Source organism: Halichoerus grypus, chromosome 2, assembly GCF_964656455.1.
Source record: "Halichoerus grypus chromosome 2, mHalGry1.hap1.1, whole genome shotgun sequence".
NCBI lineage: Eukaryota > Metazoa > Chordata > Mammalia > Carnivora > Phocidae > Halichoerus > Halichoerus grypus.
This window is the reverse complement of record NC_135713.1, coordinates 140555944-140573094: the sequence shown is the minus strand read 5'-3', so window position 1 is coordinate 140573094 and position 17151 is coordinate 140555944. Positions and strand designations below refer to the sequence as shown.

The following is a 17151-nucleotide window of genomic DNA, read 5'->3' as shown; positions in this document are numbered from 1 at the left end:
CCCGCGGCTCGGGAGCGCGCGCGCGCGCGTGCGGGAGGGGGCGGGTGGGGAAGGATCGCCGGCGAGATCCCGAGGCGAGGCTCGCGCGCCCGCCCCCGCCCTGGCCCCCAGCGCCCACCCGGTCGGCCCGGCTCAGCCATGATCAAGGCGATCCTCATCTTCAACAACCACGGGAAGCCGAGGCTCTCCAAGTTCTACCAGCCCTACGTGAGTATCCCGGCGCTGCCGATCCGCGCGAGGGGGAGTCGGTGGCGGCTGGCAGCGCCCTCAGGGCGACCCCCTCAGGCGCGCCGCGGCCCTCCGCGCGCCCCCGGCCGCCTCGCGCTCCCGCGCTGTCAGCCTCCCGCCGGGGGCAAGCGGGATGCCCACCTCCCGCCGCGCTTCTGTCCTCCGACGTGGCTCTGCCCCGGCGGCTCCTGCGCCCGTCTGTGGGCTGGGCGGCTTCCCCGCGGAGCGGGCGAGGCCCTGGGGACTTCCCGGGGCCGGGGGCCCTCGGCGGTCGGGCGGCCGCAGCCCACCTGCGCCCGCGAGCCCACCGGGCGCTCCGGCCTGCCCGCCGCCCGCGGCTCGGTGCGCGCCGAGCGGCCGGGGCTCGCCGCCCCACCTCCCCGACTCGCAGCCTCTCCCGGCCGACTTCTTTCTCTCCTGCTGTGGACAGATGGGCTGCTGTTTTTCCCGGTAGTCCTCTCGTCGCGCAGGAACTTGGGCTTCCTGCTTTCGCCTGAGCGCTCGCTCTGCACGGTCTCTCCTGGGTGCTGCCGTCACAGCCGTCGGCCGCCCAGTGTGACTTTCAGGTGTCTCCTTATTAGAGAAAAAGATCAGGGAGGACCGAACATTGTTTTATGGGGCTTTTCCCCTAGTGGCCGTGAAGGAGGTCCTGCAGTAATAACTGGCGACGTTTGACCCGTGACAGCTGCGACTGTCCCTACCTGAAAGTTAGGATGGCAGCCGCTGGTTTGGCATTTCTCTCCCTAAGGGAATGGGGTCTCGTTTGTAGCTGTTCTTCTACTTACGAAGAATGGTCATATTCGTAAAACTCTCTGTGGAGTGTAAATGGTGTTGCAAAAAAAAAAAAAAAAAATGCAGGAGGTTTTAAGAGGGGGGTAAAGATAAGTCATTTCTCAACGACTGAGGGAGGGTTACAGACACAGGTGTCTGTCTGAAGGCAAAATTCACCACTAGGTAAGACGTAAAATTGAGCTGTCGGTGTTAAGGATTCATGTAGAGGTATTAACTATTGGGTCGTATCGGGGCATTTTGCTTATAGTCAGAAATGAACTTTCAGTTAAATATTGAAATTGTGCCAAGGCTAGCACTTCTGTGCGGATGAACCCCACGTGGAAACGATGCCTGCCGTTACAAATTAAATGTGAAAATGTCACTTCGCTTAAAATGATAATGCAGTCTGTGGAGGTGTTAGCTGAAGTGAGAAATCTTGAGCTTATTCCTCATTTCCTTAATAGTTTTGCTTCTGCTGGTGATAAAGAATATTTTCTTCTGTTCCTGTTTGGTTTTAGTATAGTATAATTCAAACACTAATGCTCTTGTTTACGAACTCGATATCATTTTTTCACCCAGAATAAAATCATAGTTGATCCTTCTGAGTGGGAAAAAAAAAATGCCCTTCGCTGTACATCGTTACCCATTTGCCTAAAATACAGTATTGGTCTTTATTGGAGGAATCTTTTTCTTAAAACCGTATTCCCTAGGTCATCTGTTGGCAGTATAGAAAAGGTATTTTGCAATACTGAAACAGAAATCAAAGATGTGTTTTTTCATAGCTACACTTAATAACAGTATTCAAAATAGTAAGTTTCCTGGCTAATTCATGATATCAATGTAACCATTCAAGTAGTGTAGAATTTAAGCATCTACAGAAAGATGTATTTAATTTGGAAATCCAGGAATACATCTTTCTCTTGTCCAGAAATGGGAGTAGAAGTACCTTTTACCTTTGCTTAGAGGTAGCAGTGAAGGTTGTTGTGGGAAGGCACTGACTGGTGCCTGGCATCACTGGCAATTCTCGTGTCATTTTTGGCCATTGCGTTAGTGACAGTGTTACTGGGGACAGGGAGCTAAGAGGTGTAAAAAGAAGAATCTAGTGCTCACTGGACATGTAGAAGTGGGAATGCCAGGAACTGTATCTGTGCATTAGTCTTTCCTAAATTGGGTTTTGCCAACTATATATTTGTTTTTGTTGGTCAAGAGTACTGTAACATAACTTATTTCAGGGCAGAAATCTTTTCCATTCCTTTATGCCATCAGCCAGTTTGTCAGCATATATTCATTTCATGCTTACCATGTCCAGGCAGTGTTTTAAAAATCTAGAAATGAAAAACATAACTTCTGCTCTTTCAGCAGGGGGATGGACAAAGCTAATAAGTAAAAAATATATATACCATGTCAGATAGTAAGTAGTAAGTGCTGTGGAAAAAATAAAGTGGGGTAGGGTGACAAGGGAATGTGAGGATGACAATTTAAAATAGGATAGTCAAGTAAGTCCTCACTGAAAAGGTGACATATGAGCAAAGACTTGAAGTAGGTTAAGAAAGCTAGCCTTGCAGGGATCTGAGGGTAGATCATTCCAGGCAGAGGGAGCAGCAGATGCAAAGGCCCTGAGGATGGAATGGCTATTTGCAGATCCTGTCCTGTTTGAAGAACACCAAGAAACAGCATGGCCAAAGCAGACTATGTAAGGAAAGAGTATTTGGAAATGAGGTCTGTTTGTATAGGGCTTCAGAGTTATTCTATTCTCACTGCCTGGAATGTCCTTCCCTTGCATTGCCAAATGTCCAGATTTGACCTCTTCCACATTTAACTCAAAGATCACTTAAGCATTTCCTGAAGCTTTTTATCTTGCTGGATGACTCCTCTTGGTTCTTAGGATTTTATTTTTATCTTTATTATGGTACAGTATTCGGTTTCGTATCCTGTAATTCCTTGGGGCATCCTATAGATTCCTTGAGAGGAGGTATCAGGTTTTAGATATACTTGTGTCACCCCTCACAATCAGCATTTGAATTTTGAAGATAGAAAGCTCTCAAAAGTCTTTGCTTAATGTATTCATTAGATTCTCCTAGCCTAATATGGAGTTTGGGTTAAAAGTGACTTCCTAAGGCTCCTTCCACCTTTTAAAATTTTGTCCTTCATTAACTGGAGGTTTTAAGAATTCATGCCTTCAGGATAAAAGCAATGGTGGAATAGCTGTTACTTCAGCTGTTTCTGTTTTAAGTTGAAGAAGTTTCTAAGAAGTATGTATTCAACAAGACTGACAGTTTTGAATGTAATTTATTAAGCAGCCCCTAAGGGTGTGGTCCTGATAAGATGCTGAGATTTGATTCCAACAATAATGGTTTAGCACTAAGCAATTTGAAAACTGTTGAACCATTTGCCAACCAGTTGCCCTTATTGCATTGGATTTCCATTCCTCATTTATCCTTCTTTTTAAAAAAGAGTTTATTTATTATTTATTTTTTAGTAATCTCTACACCCAACATGGGGCTACAACTCACAACCCGAGATCAAGAATCATGTGGTCTTCCAACTGAGCCAGCCAGGCGCCCCGTCCTTCCTCTTAATACAACAATTTATATGTTCACCTTTACCCTTTAATAAGTGCAGATTTCTGTTTCCTGCTGTAATAGATTATTAGATTTTTTAGATTTGATTGTGCCTTCCAGCTGCTGTGAGGTGTGATATATATGAAGTCACACATCTGTTTTGCTAAACTGAAGTGTTTGGTTCATTCTGCTAGAGTCAGATATTAAGAATTCAAGGGTGGACTCAGAATGTTGTCACCTCTTGTTTTTGCCCTCTATTTCCTTGAGCTATGACTGCAGAAGTTCAGGTGTTTTTTCTTGGTTTAATTGTTTCTTTAATTGTTGGTTAGCCCCAGCAACTTGGCAACAATAAACTTTAGTCTTTTAATATTTGCTTGGCAATATTTGTGTATTACAATAAAGAACTAATGAGATGTATAGTTAATAAGCCAGATTTATTTTTACATAGCCATCAAACAAAACCCTTGGGTTTTGATTCCTTTGTTATTAATAAACCATGACATGTCACTATAAATAAAGTGAACATGTTTTTCTTTTATATGAATTATAGTAGTTGTTTCCACAGATACGAAAGATTGTGCGTGTATAAAATGCACTCTTCATACATGAGTTACAAACTGTTATATATATGAATTGCCTCAATTTTCTTATAAACTAAATCTGATTATTATTGTCAATTAAATGCAAGCCCTAGAAGGGACCGAAGATTTTCTTTCCTTTTTTGAATTTGTTGACATAAAAAGCAAAATTTATAAATATATGTAAGTTTTTTTTCCTTTTTAAATTTTTAAGAAAGATGCATCCATGTATACTGATATCTTTTCTTAGTGACTCTTGAGACTGTGGCAGATGGGATAGTTAAACTTCTTTTTATGATCAAAATATAATTATAAACAGTTCTAAGCATTAAGGTGTTAACACATGTTAACATATACTATTTGAGCTGTTTTGTTAAGAAGAGAATTCCAAATGATTGATTTCTTTCCATATTAATTAGGATGCTTTTGACTGCATAAATAAGGTTTTACGTAGCCTCACTTAAATTTGCTTGAGGGGCGCCTGGGTGGCTCAGTCGGTTGGGCGACTGCCTTTGGCTCAGGTCATGATCCCAGAGTCCTGGGATCGAGCCCCGCATCAGGCTCCCTGCTCGGCGGGACGCCTCCTTCTCCCTCTCCCACTCCCCCTGCTTGTGTTCCCTCTGTTGCTGTCTCTCTCTGTGTCAAATAAATAAATAAAATCTTTAAAAAAAAAAAAAATTTGCTTGAAAAGAACCATATTAGGATACATAATAGGAAGTCCAGAATAGTAGATTCCAAAATTATTTGAGTCAGCAAATTAATGACTTCATCACAGATCCAGTTTCTTTCTCTGCCTTGCTCTTCCCAAAGTTGTTATTCAGAGGCTGGTTTCCTCCTTGAAATTAGTGGTAACCAATTCAGTCTATAAGCAGGGTGTGATCTGTTCCTGCCATCCTAGAGTATATCTTCCCCTTCAGTCTGGTTAGTTCTACCCAAGATTAAATAACAGCTTACACTAATCAGGACCCACCCTTGGAGCTGAGGGTGGACACGTGAATGAATTTAGTATTCTGTTGGAAAGGTATAAGAGAGGAGTGGATGTTGGGTAGGCAAAGAGGTGTCCCTGTTCCCTCTTGAGTAGTGCACATTATTTCTTTTGAATAGATACTATTATTTCTTCTCCCATAATTTTACATTGCTTCTGAGGTGGTTAATACCAGGAAAGACATATTGATAATATGTGGTTCTGAACATGTACCACAAAAGATCTTAGTTCAAGGTATTCCTTATATCAAAGGGTCATTGAAAAATTCAAATTCTAATATAATCATAATTTTTGTAGGAAGTATCCTTGAAGTCTTGCTTTTAAAAAATTAATATTAAACCTGTTGAAAATTGTAAAGAAGGAAATAAAATGTTTGGGATTATAGTGATTTTCGATTTTCATGGAAAGGTTATAAATAAGACAATATTAGAGGTCATTCCTCTGCCTTTCAAAGAAGCAGAAGGCCTTGTGTAGGGTGGCTGTATTATGTTTCTTTAGTAAAGTTGTCGACTTTAAATTACTTAATTTTTAAATACATTTCCTTTTTTGTGATTATGTGGAAAATATTTAAGTATTAAGATTGCTAAGGTCATCTTAATTTCACCATTCATAGTTAACTATTAACATTTATTGTATTTCCTCCCATAATGCCCCAGTGAAGAATATACACCTTTTAGACATTAATAGCATAAAATTAATGCATTGAAAATGTTGGTGGATTTATAGAACATTTGTGGCTTTAAGATAACCAAATATGGGGGCACCTGGGTGGCTCAGTCGGTTGGGCGTCTGCCTTTGGCTCAGGTTATGGTCCTGGAGTCCTGGGATCGCGCCCCATGTCTGGCTCCTTGCTCAGCGGGAAGCCTGCTTCTCCCTCTCTCTCTGCTCCCCTGCTCCTGCTCTCTCTCTCTGTCAAAAACAAAAACAAAACAAAACAAAACAAAACAAATATGGTAATGTCTGGCTATTCTGTTGTTAAAATGTTTAAAAATACATTAATGTAAATAGCATTTAGTAATTTGCATTCATTGTTTTCTCTGTGTATGTCTTTCTTTTTACAAAATTGAACTTATATATGTGACCTGAGTGTATGAGGGCCCTTCCGTTTTCTCATCCCGAAGGGAAATCTTTGCTAATTTTCTTTGGGAAGTCAAAGAATTCTTTCTTGTCTGGAGCACTTGGAGTTGTCTTTGTCCTTGTGAGTTGTGAATGTCTTCACCATTGCTGCTAAACCAAGGTGATTGTGAGTTGTAGTCCACCTAGACGAGCCAGTCTTCTTCCAGCCTCTTGTCACATAAAACGCTCACATTGGGATAAATTATACTTGTTCTTTCCTTGTCCATTCTGCCTTATCAGCCTTCCCCTTACCAAATCCTTTGAACTGACGTATAGATACACAAATTTATTTTTACAGAAAGATCACACAACCCTCAGAAGGCTATTGCAGGGTAGGAGGAATGAAGGTCAGCATTCTGGCTAATAGATGGGAAGTTCTGAGACTTCAAGCGGAGGCACTTCTAGACAGGGCTTTGAGAGGAGGGGGGGTCTTTTTGGATACTCCCTGACCTGTCCGTTGTACTCTCCTTTCTCTCGTGCCCAGCCCGTATTTTTTCCACAAATATTTGTTGTTTGTGTGGCCCTGTTCTAAAGCACAGGTAATGTTGTGATGACTAAGACAGATAACATCCCTGCACTACAAGTTTTACATTCTAGTGATAGGACATAGACAATAAACAAACTATGTATAAATTGTGACTAGCCTGAAGAAAAATGAAACAGTGATGGGGGAGAGAAACTATTAGATAAGCACATCAAGGAAAGCCTCTTTCAGGACGTGACATTTAAGAAAAGAACTGAATGAGGTAAGGGAGTGTATGAGAACTGCTGAGGAAAGAATATTTCAGGCAGAAAATGGTGCAGGATCCCTCCAATGGGACCAAAGTAGGTGTTGAGGAATAGCAAGAAGACAAGCTGAGTGATCACAGGGCAGAGTGGTAAGAGATGAGGCTGGAGAGAAGGACAGGGCCAGCCCCTTTCTCATCTCTCTCAGTCTGATGACATCATCCCCAACATGCTCTCTGCAGGAAGAGGTATGTCGCCTCAAATCCCATGTGTAGTTTGCACAATTGAACAGTGCTTCTGGCCTCTACAGGGTAGGCACTGGTGCTTTCTTCTGCTCAATCATTTTCTTCTCTACCCCAGTTATCGTTAGGCTCCACAGAGTGGGAGTGCTAGCCCAGCAAATGAAGGTAAAGTGACTACCCCACTTCTGTGCAGCCTCGGTACTAAGGAGACCTGTGATCAAGCTGGTTCCATTTCCTAAGTCACCTGTGAAGTCACGAAGAAAAGCATTTATTTTTCTCAGACATCTCACAACCTTAATTATAGGTGAGCACAGTTTATATGAAGCCCAGTAGACCACCTCTATTATTGTGCTGAGAAGCGTTTACATCTTTCCTGCCTTGTTTGAAGCCTGGTGTAATTCAAGAATCACTGGCTGTCAGTCATTGTTCTCTTTGTTACCCAGGAGGAAAGGGCTCTTTTTCAAGGTGTCAGACCCATTGAATTGTTTTGATTTCTGTGTGCTATCTAATTAAATGGGGAAGAGTACCAGTTCATCCCACCACACATACTTTATTTCCTGTCATTAGTATGTCTTAGTGTGACAGTTCCAGGTTTTTTAAGATGGAAAAATATACATAAAATTTAGCATTTTAAGCATACAGTTCTGTGGCATTATGTACATTCACATGGTTGTACAACTGACACCACTATCCACATCTGGAACATCTTCATCTTTACGAATTGAAACTTGGTACACATTAAACACTGACTCTCATTCTCCCCTTCTCCCAGCCGGTGGTTGGCTGGCAACCACTGTTCTATTTTTTGTCTCAATTTGACGACTCTAGGAATGTCATAAAAGAGGAATCATAAAAGAGGAATTATACGGTATTTGTCCTTTTGTGACTAGCTTATTTCACTTAGTAGAACATCTTCAAGATATACCGATGTTGTAGCATGTGTCAGAATTTCCTTACTTTTTAAGACTGGATGGTCCATTATATGTATGTGTGCACTACATATTGTTTACTTGGATGGCTTTAACTTTTTGGCTGTTATGAATAATCCTGCTACGAACATGGGTCATTAGGTATACATGGGAACATAAACGTACAAGTATCTGTTTAAGTCCCTGCTTTTCCTTCTTTTTCCACCCAGCAGTGGAATTGCTGGATCTTAGGGTACTTCTGTGTTTAATTTTTTTGAGGATGTGCTGTACCATTTTCCATAGTAGCTGCACCATTTTACATTCCCACCAGCAATGCACAAGGGTTCTAATTTTTCCACATCCTTGCTGATACTTGTTATTTTCAATTTTTTTATTACAGCTGTGAAGTAGTATCTCATTGTGATTTTCTTTTACATTTGTGTAATGACAGTGATGTTGAGCATCTTTTCACGTGCTTACTGATTATGTATCTTTGAGGAAATGTATATTAAGTTCTTTGTCCATTTTTTACCTGGTTGTTTTGTTGTTGTTGTTGTTGAGTTGTAGGAGTTCTTCATATATCCTTGATACCAGTCCCTTATCAGATACATGATTTGCAGATATTTTCTCCCAATCCATGGGCTGCCTTTTCACCCAAGCGATGGCATCTTTTTTCAAAGGATAATGTCCTTTGATGCATGAAAGTTTTTAATTTTGGTAAGGTCCAGCTTATCTTTTTTTTTGGTCTCTGGTGCTTTTGGTGTCATATCCAGAAAATAATTTGTAATGATTGCATAATAGTTCATTGTATAATGTATCATAATTTATCTAGCTAGCCTACTACTGTGGACTTTTATTTTGAGTAAGGTGGGTTTTTTTTCGATGACGATTAAATAAGAAAATACTTACTGACAGATAATACAGACTAATAACAAAATTAATAATAACAGTTACCTTTATTATTACTACTACTTTCTACTTCCTGCTGTTGGTTGAAAGATTATGTAGCCAAGGAATTGTAGAATATTCCAGAGATTGTTCTCAGGTATTTTTTGCACTTCTGCAGAATAAATTATCCCTTTGTAGGCTTTGTTTTGGAATGAACTTCTTTCTTATTACAGAATACAAAGTCCTCCAAAATTCTTCTGAGAACAGTTTCATAAGGAGACTTTTTAGGAGAAAGTTAGTTATAAAACTTGCCCTAGCTTTTTTTTTTTGAAGAATGACCTAGTCTTTAAAAGATACAATTCATGGGACACCTGGGTGGCTCAGTTGTTAAGCGTCTGCCTTCGGCTCCAGTCATGATCCCGGGGTCCTGGGATCGAGCCCCGCATCCGGCTCCCCGCTCTGCGGGAAGCCTGCTTCTCCCTCTCCCACTCCCCCTGCTTGTGTTCCCTCTCTCGCTGTGTCTCTCTCTGTCAAATAAATTTTAAAAATCTTTAAAAAAATAAAATAAAAGATAAAATTCACCCATTGAAAGTGTACAGTTCAGTACAGTGTATTGTATTCACAGTTGTGCATATGACCATCACCATAATCTAAATTTAGAACATTTTCATCAAACCAGTTGAAACCTAGTACCCATTAACAGTCACTCCCCAGGTCCCACTACTCCCTATTCCCTGGCAACCAGTAATCTAGTTTTCTGTGTCTAGAGGTTTGTTTATTTTGGATGTCTCATATAAATGAAATCATGAAATGTGTAGTCTTTTTTTTTTTTTTAAGATTTTATTTACTTATTTGACAGAGAGAGACACAGCAAGAGAGGGAACACAAGCAGGGAGAGTGGAGAGGGAGAAGCAGGCTTCCTGCTGAGCAGGGAGCCCTATGCGGGGCTTGATCCTAGGACCCCGGGATCACGACCCGAGCCAAAGGCAGATGCTTAATGACTGAGCCACCTGGGCACCCCTGAAATATGTAGTCTTTTGTGACTTGCTTTTTTCACTTAGAACGATGCTTTTAAGATTCACTGTGTTATACAGCATGTATCAGTACTGCATTCCTTTGAATGGCCAAATAATATTCAGTTGTATAGATAGACCACCTTTTATTTATCTCTTTGTTATGTGATGGATGTTTGGGTTGTTTCCACTTTTGACTACTATGAATAATGCTGTGAACATTACATTCGTATACAAATATTTGTGTGGACATTTGTTTTCATTTCTCTTGGGCATATATCTAGGTGTGGAATTGCTATGATAACTCTATCTTTAGTTGTCTGAAGAGCTGTCAGAGTGTTTTCCAAATTGTCTGTACCATCTCACGTTCTCATCAGAAGCGTATGATGGTTCCAGTTTCCCCATATCCTCATTAACTAACTCTTGTTATTGTTCCTTTTTTGATTCTGACCATCCTGGGGGATGTCAGGTGGCATCTGCTGTGATTTTGATTTGTATTTTCCTAATGATGAATGATGTTGAGCATCTTTTCATGTGATTATTGGCTATTTGCATATCTTCCTTGAAAAAAAGTCTTTTCAAATCCTTTGCCCATTTATAAGTTGGGTTGTGTTTTTATTACTGAGTTGTAAGAGTCCTTTATGTATTCTGGATGCAAGTGCCTTATCAGGTATATGATTTGCTTATATTTCTTTCTATTCTGGTTGTTGCCATTTTCCTGCTGATATCATTTGTAGCACAAAGATTCTTAATTTTGGTGTCCAGTTTATTTTCTTTACTCGTGCTTTTGGTGCTATATCTAAGAAAGGTTTGTGTAATCCAAGGTCATGAAGATTAATACCTGTGTTTCCTTCCAAGAGTTTTGTAGTTTTAGTTCTTACATTTAGGTCTATGATCCATTTTGAGTTAGTTTTATATATGACCTGAGGTAGGGGTCTAACTTCATCCTTTTGCCTGTGGCTAATTTTCCCAGCACCATTTGTTGAAAAGATGACTGTTCTTTACTCATTGAGTTGTCTTGGTCTCTTACTCTAGCTACCTGCCCCCCCCTCCAATTTTTCCTTGTTCTTGAGTTCTCAGAGCTTTCAGCTGCCACCATGGTTCAGACTCTCTCTTTAAATATTTTAAACTCTGTCACCTTCTCAGCTATGTGTTCTTTAAATTAAAAAAAAAAATAGGGTCTTTGCCACTTAAACTGGGAGATAGTATAGTGGGTGGTAGTTTTAGAGTGTTAATAATAGCTACCATTTATTGAGCACTTTATTGTGCTAAGCGGCTTTAATACATTTTTATACATTGTGAGGGAAGATACCAGAGGGTTTTTCTCTAAAGAAATTTAATGAAGGATCTGGGCCAAGTACTAATACTCTTTCCGCCGCGTTTGGGATTTAAGGTAGCCCCATTCTCATTGCTTGTTCTTTATGCACTCCGGCTAACGTGAGGCCTACTCACAGAGCACGAAGTCTCTGTGCAGACTTCCTGCTTGGGAATCTGGCAGAAAACCCACACTTGCTGAATTTTCTTTGCTGGGACCTTTTCTTTTTCATGATTTCTAAATGTTGGGGTGTTCTGAGGCTTAGCCTTCATACCTCTCTTACTTTTAATGAAAAGTTAACTAATTGTTTCTCATATATGCACCTTGCTGTCCTGATCCCATGCTTTTGCCTAGTTTTTTTTTTCCAGCTTTGAATGCCATCCAACTTCATATTCTCTATTCTTTGAATTTGTAAATTCTACTTATTCTGTAAGTCTCTTTCTAGACAATCTGTCTCTTCTTTGAAGATGATGATCTTGCTATTGAAAATCATTGTTCCCCTTTACTTCTTGTAGTATGTTATTTGTATAATTCTTACGTCAGGAATTAATTGCTCTCTAACTTTTATTACAATGCATCTATTTCTCTTTGGGAATATTAAAAAAGGCAAGATACAGAACACTAAATAAAAGTTTTAAATGGTTATATTCATTTTATTTCTTGTTTTAAGCTCTCAGAGAAAAGGATCTGTTTCTCTTTCATCTTGGAAATCCTTGATATTCTAGCATCTAGCAGAGACAGTGAGTGCATTTTTAGAAAAAATTCTCCGAGTGTGTGTGGGAAGGAGGGAGGAGGATTATGACATATTTACTATTTGACTAGAGGGACGTTTTGGTTTTAAAGTTGCCTTTATGACATATGTATAAGAACAGGGAAGGAGGGGCACCTGGGTGGCTTCTGCCTTCGGCTCCGGTCATGATCTCAGGGTCCTGGGATTGAGCCCCACTTCAGGGTCCGTGCTGGGCGGGAGCCTGCTTCTCCCTCTCCCACTCCCCCTGCTTGTGTTCCTACTCTCGCTCTCTCTCTCTGTCAAATAAATAAAATCTTAAAAAAAAAAAAAAACAGGAAAGGAACATAGGAAAAAAAGTTTTGTTAGTGGGTTACTGAGTGTTTAAAATTAATTTTCATTAATACATTAAGAGAAGTATTTATTCATTTATTTTTAAGAGAAGTATTTAAAACAGTAAAAGTTGTTGCCTTTATGTAACTCTAGTTGTCTTTAGACTGATGTAATCTAGGCGTTGTGACCAACTGAAATGTGTCTGTTGACTTCTGTGATGAAGCTATAGTGTTAGGAAATCGGTTCTGCCTGAAGCGAACTCCAGGCTTCTTTATGAGAGCTATTAAATTAAATTGATTAATAAAGAAAGGGAAATTGTCTTATGTCAGCAGAGACTTGATTTGTTTAATCTTAGACTTTGGATGTTTGATTAATATTGTAAGGCATTCTTTCTGATAGTGATTTTCTTAGATGAGTATTGCTGGCATTTTAAGAAAGATGATTATGAGCGGCAGTCTTGAAGTTTATGTGAGAAATTATTTTCACTGATAAAATAATAAAACATAGTTAAGGTTTAGTTTACATAATCTGTAATTTGTTTATAAACAATAACAGTGCAAAAAGGATAACTTTCCTTAAAAAAAAACTCCTTATAAGATCTTTACACCTGTCATTAGAATTCTAGAGCTTATTTTATAGACAATCCCAAAAATAGATGTTTTAAGTAAGTCATTGTTAATCCATGCTTATTATGTGCCAGGTATTGTTTTTAAGAGCTTTATGTATTTGAACTCAGTCCTCCCAACAACTGTTCGAGGTAGATATTATGTTATTCATGCTATAAATGTTATGTTATTCAGGCACAGAGAAGGTAAGTAACTTGTTCAAAGTCACAAATTTAATAAAGAGCATATCCAGGAACAGACCCATATAGTCTGGTTGCAGGTTCCATACTCTCCTCCCTTCCTTCTTTATTTTTACTTTGTTTAACAAAGTTATACAGACACATAGCTTAAAGGATCTAACAGTTTTTCTGTAAGGCTTATTATGAAAAATAACATTCTTTCATTTCCCCCTTCCCACAGGTAAGTACTTTTAGCTGATTACTCAGTATTTACATATCTCTAAATAATGTGCTTATTTTGCTGCCTGATTTATTTCAGTTGCTGGCATAATCTATTGACTTCTGCTATTGAAAATGTTTATTTAGCTCCTCACCCTCTCCCCCCCAACATCTATATCCTTCCCAGTCTTCTCACTGTTATTTCATAATATTGGTTAGAGCAGTATCTGGTGTTTTCATTAATTTCCTGTGTAAATGCTTTTCTCCCCTGAACCATGTTGTAAATTGTGCTTAGTTTTTTCTCTCCTCACGGTTTATTTTCCTTGGAAATAAACAATCGCCTTTTTCTTTGATCTAGTTTTTTATTTACTTATCACTAATTCACATCTTTGTCAGTTGTCTCAATCATCCTTCTTCCATCAGTTTCATGTTCCTGAAGAAATCTCTTCTAGAATCTTTTGACGAGGCCCAATCTAGACCTGTTGGATGGCAGATGTCTCTGTTATCTTTGGAATATCGTTAGCCTGTTTTTATATTGGACCTCTTGTTGCTTGATTGCGTGATTTATTACCTTACCGAGGTGGAACATGTCCTCCAGTAACTTCTTGAGAAAGGCCATAAGGAGGTAGATTATTTGAGACCTTGCTTGTCTGCAGAGTCTTACTGTAACTTCACGCTGTCTGTTCTATAGAATTCTAGGTTGGAAATAACTTTCCCTCAGAATTTTGATGGCATTGCTCCATTACCTTTTAGTTTCCAGTATTGCTATCAAAAAGCTTGAAGCAATTTTGATTACTTTTTCTTTGTGTATGATCTATTTATACTGTCCAGCAAGTATGTAGACTCTTGTTTTTCTGCAATTTCTAAATTGTCACAGACCCTTGTTCTGAGGCTGTTTTTATTAGTTGTGCTGAGTACTTGACGAGCTCTTTTATTCTGGAAATTCTTTTTCTCTCTGCTTGAAAAATTTCTCTATTTTCTCTCTTCTCATTTTGAATCTCTTTTTATTCAGCATTCCTCTTGACTTCTATTTTTCTTATTCCTTCTCTTCTGTTTTCTGTCATTTTGCCCTTTGGCTCTATTTTGTGGTTGACTTGTTTACCAACTTTATTTTCCAGTGTTTCCCCTGAGTTAAACAATTTCTCCTTAAATTTTTAATCTCCATGAGCTCCCTTTAAAATTTCTGAATGTTGTTATTTTATAGTATGCTGTTCTTGTTTTATAGTTGCAATTTCTTTATTACTTCTCTGATACTAATGATAAATATTTTAAAATTTTCTCTGCCCTACTTGGTTTGTTTTCTCTGAGTTACTTTCACTCTGTATTTTGTCTTAATGTCAGAGCTGTCTTCAGGTGTCCAGTAATTCATGATTGCTCCTGTCTAAGGGTAGGATTCTAAAAGCTAGTTAGAAACTCTGAATCCATGATCAGGAGTTGCCTGCATGAGCTGTACTTGAGAGTAGCAGGCTAGGCAGCTTAGCTGGTGTAAAAATGGCAATTGCTGGGGTGGGAGGATGGGTTAGCCTGGTGATGGGTATTGAGGAGGGCATGTTCTGCATGGAGCACTGGGTGTTATGCACAAACAATGAATCATGGAACACTATATCTAAAACTAATGATGTAATGTATGGGGATTAACATAACAATAAAAAAATTAAAAAAAAATGGCAATTGCTATTAACAATCCCCCAAATCTTAGTGGCTTAACACAATAAAAGTTTATTTTTCACATCAAGTCCAATATTGGTGATCCTGATGAGCTAGAACCATCTTCGTGGGCATTTGGTTGTTCTTGAGGAAGGGATCAAAGGAACTTCTACATCTAGTTAACATGGGAGATCGTGCAGGAGTTTTTATATTTTTAACAACCGGTTCACCGGGGAGGAAAGAGCTGTAATTTGTAGCATTTGCTACATGGTGTCGGTACCGCCATCCTGGCCGGTTTTCACGCTGTCAGCATGGTGTCACAGAGTGCAGAACTGGGAAGAGAGAACACAGGTGTCTTTCAGTTGTGGCAGCTCAGTTCCATTGCAACTACCAACCACATTCCACTGGCCAGAAGCTGTTTAGGTGGGTCTACGTTAATCAAGGAAAAATGAAAAATGTTGTTGAATTGTGTGTCTGGGGAGTAAAGGAACTACATTCTGGTGAACAAATAACAGATTCTGCCTTTGTTGGAACTCCCAGTGTCATTATCTGGGAGTTGATAATGACAACTAGAGCTAAAGTAATGACAGAGAAGTTTGTGCCAGGTTCCTGCCTAGAGGGTGAAGCAGGCCTGGCTTAGGTATTCTGGGAACTGACTGAAAAAAGGGCTAGCATCAGGTATGTGTACATTTTCCTAAATTCCCTGTTTTCAGTACAGTGTCTGTATTTGCTTTTTAAAGATTTTATTTATTTGACAGAGGCAGAGCACAAGCAAGGGGAGGGGCAGAGACGGAGAGGGAGAAGCAGACTTCCCACTGAGCAGGGAGCCTGATGCGGGGCTCGATCCCAGGACCCCAGGATCATGAGCTGAGCCTGAGGCAGACACTTAACCGACTGAGCCACCCACGCGCCCCTGTATTTTCTTTTTATTGCCTAGTGGCTTAAAACAGTACAAACTTGTTATCATACAGCTCTATGAGTTAAAGTCTAATATGGGATTTACTGGTCTAAAATCAAGATATCATCAACACTGCATCCCTTTCTGAAGGCTCTAGGAGAGAATCCATTTCCTTGCCTTTTCCAGCTCCCAGAGGTTGCCTGCATTCTTGAATGGCAACTCTTAGATTGAACTGCCAACTGAATGGCATCTCTTAGATTATTCTCTGGTCACGTCTTCCTCTGACCACAGCCCAGGAAAGGCTCTCTGATTTTAAGGAGCCATATGATTACCTTAGGTCCAATGAGATAATCTGGGATAATCTTCCCAACTCCATGTCATTACTTTAGTCACCCCTGTTAAAGGCCTCTTTGTCATGTAAGGGGATATATTCATAGGTTCCAGGGATTAGGATGTTGTCATCTTTGGTGAGCCATTATTCTGCCTACCATAGTACCCCTTGCTCTCCAAAGACCCTCTGTTTTATCTACTCCTTGAAATATGTTTACAGACTTTTCTTGGGGATGGCAGAGGGAATTTAGTGGTCCTTCTACTTCTGAAGCAGTCCTCCTTATTTTACACTCCCTTTTCATCTTCTCTTCCAGAAGTACCTAACAGCGCCAATTCTTGAGCCTTTGGCTATTTTGGGATACAGATTGGGTTAGTTCTTGGGCTTCCCTGTCACCAATTTGGGGTTAAGTTTTCTGAGATTTTCTTAATACTTGACCCCTCATTCAGCCACTTACTAAATTCTGTTGCCCTGTGTTCTTTCTCATTTTCCTCATCCTCATGGTTTATGCCCTTAAAAAAAAAAGGAAAAAGGAAAAAATTTTGATACTGTTTTAGCTGGGGTTTGAGAAGGCCACAAAAATAGATGTTTTTGTGCATTTAATCTACTGTCTTAATTAGAGTAGAGCTCATACCTTTAACTACTACACCATACTGCCTTTCCTTTATTGCCCCCCCCTTTCAGAGTGTGTCATGTAACCCTGATGTTTGAAAATATAAATGAATGTGGATCCCATCTTCTACATCTGATATTCATTTATTCAGTGTACTTATATTGGCAACTCTATGCCAGCCGCTCTGTTCAGCATTTCAGATTTAAAGATTTGGAAGGGGTCGGAGTCTGATAGAATTCAGTTATCTACAAAGGAAATTTGAGCACACTGT

General features: G+C 39.7%; 1 protein-coding gene across 7 annotated transcripts in view; it reads left to right on the top strand.

The window, feature by feature from the left end:
* Positions 1-13: 13 nt before the first annotated feature.
* AP3S1 (adaptor related protein complex 3 subunit sigma 1) overlaps positions 14-17151 on the top strand; it is a 71887-nt gene continuing 54749 nt past the window's right edge. For 2 of the 7 annotated variants that reach the window (XM_036078976.2, XM_036078975.2), the window contains exon 1: positions 14-207. In XM_036078976.2, coding sequence (XP_035934869.1) covers positions 139-207 — 69 coding nt within the window. In that variant the 5' untranslated portion in view covers positions 14-138. The remainder of the gene's footprint in view (positions 208-17151) is intronic. The other 5 variants (XM_036078972.2, XM_036078974.2, XM_036078973.2 and 2 more) reach the window with 4 other exon arrangements.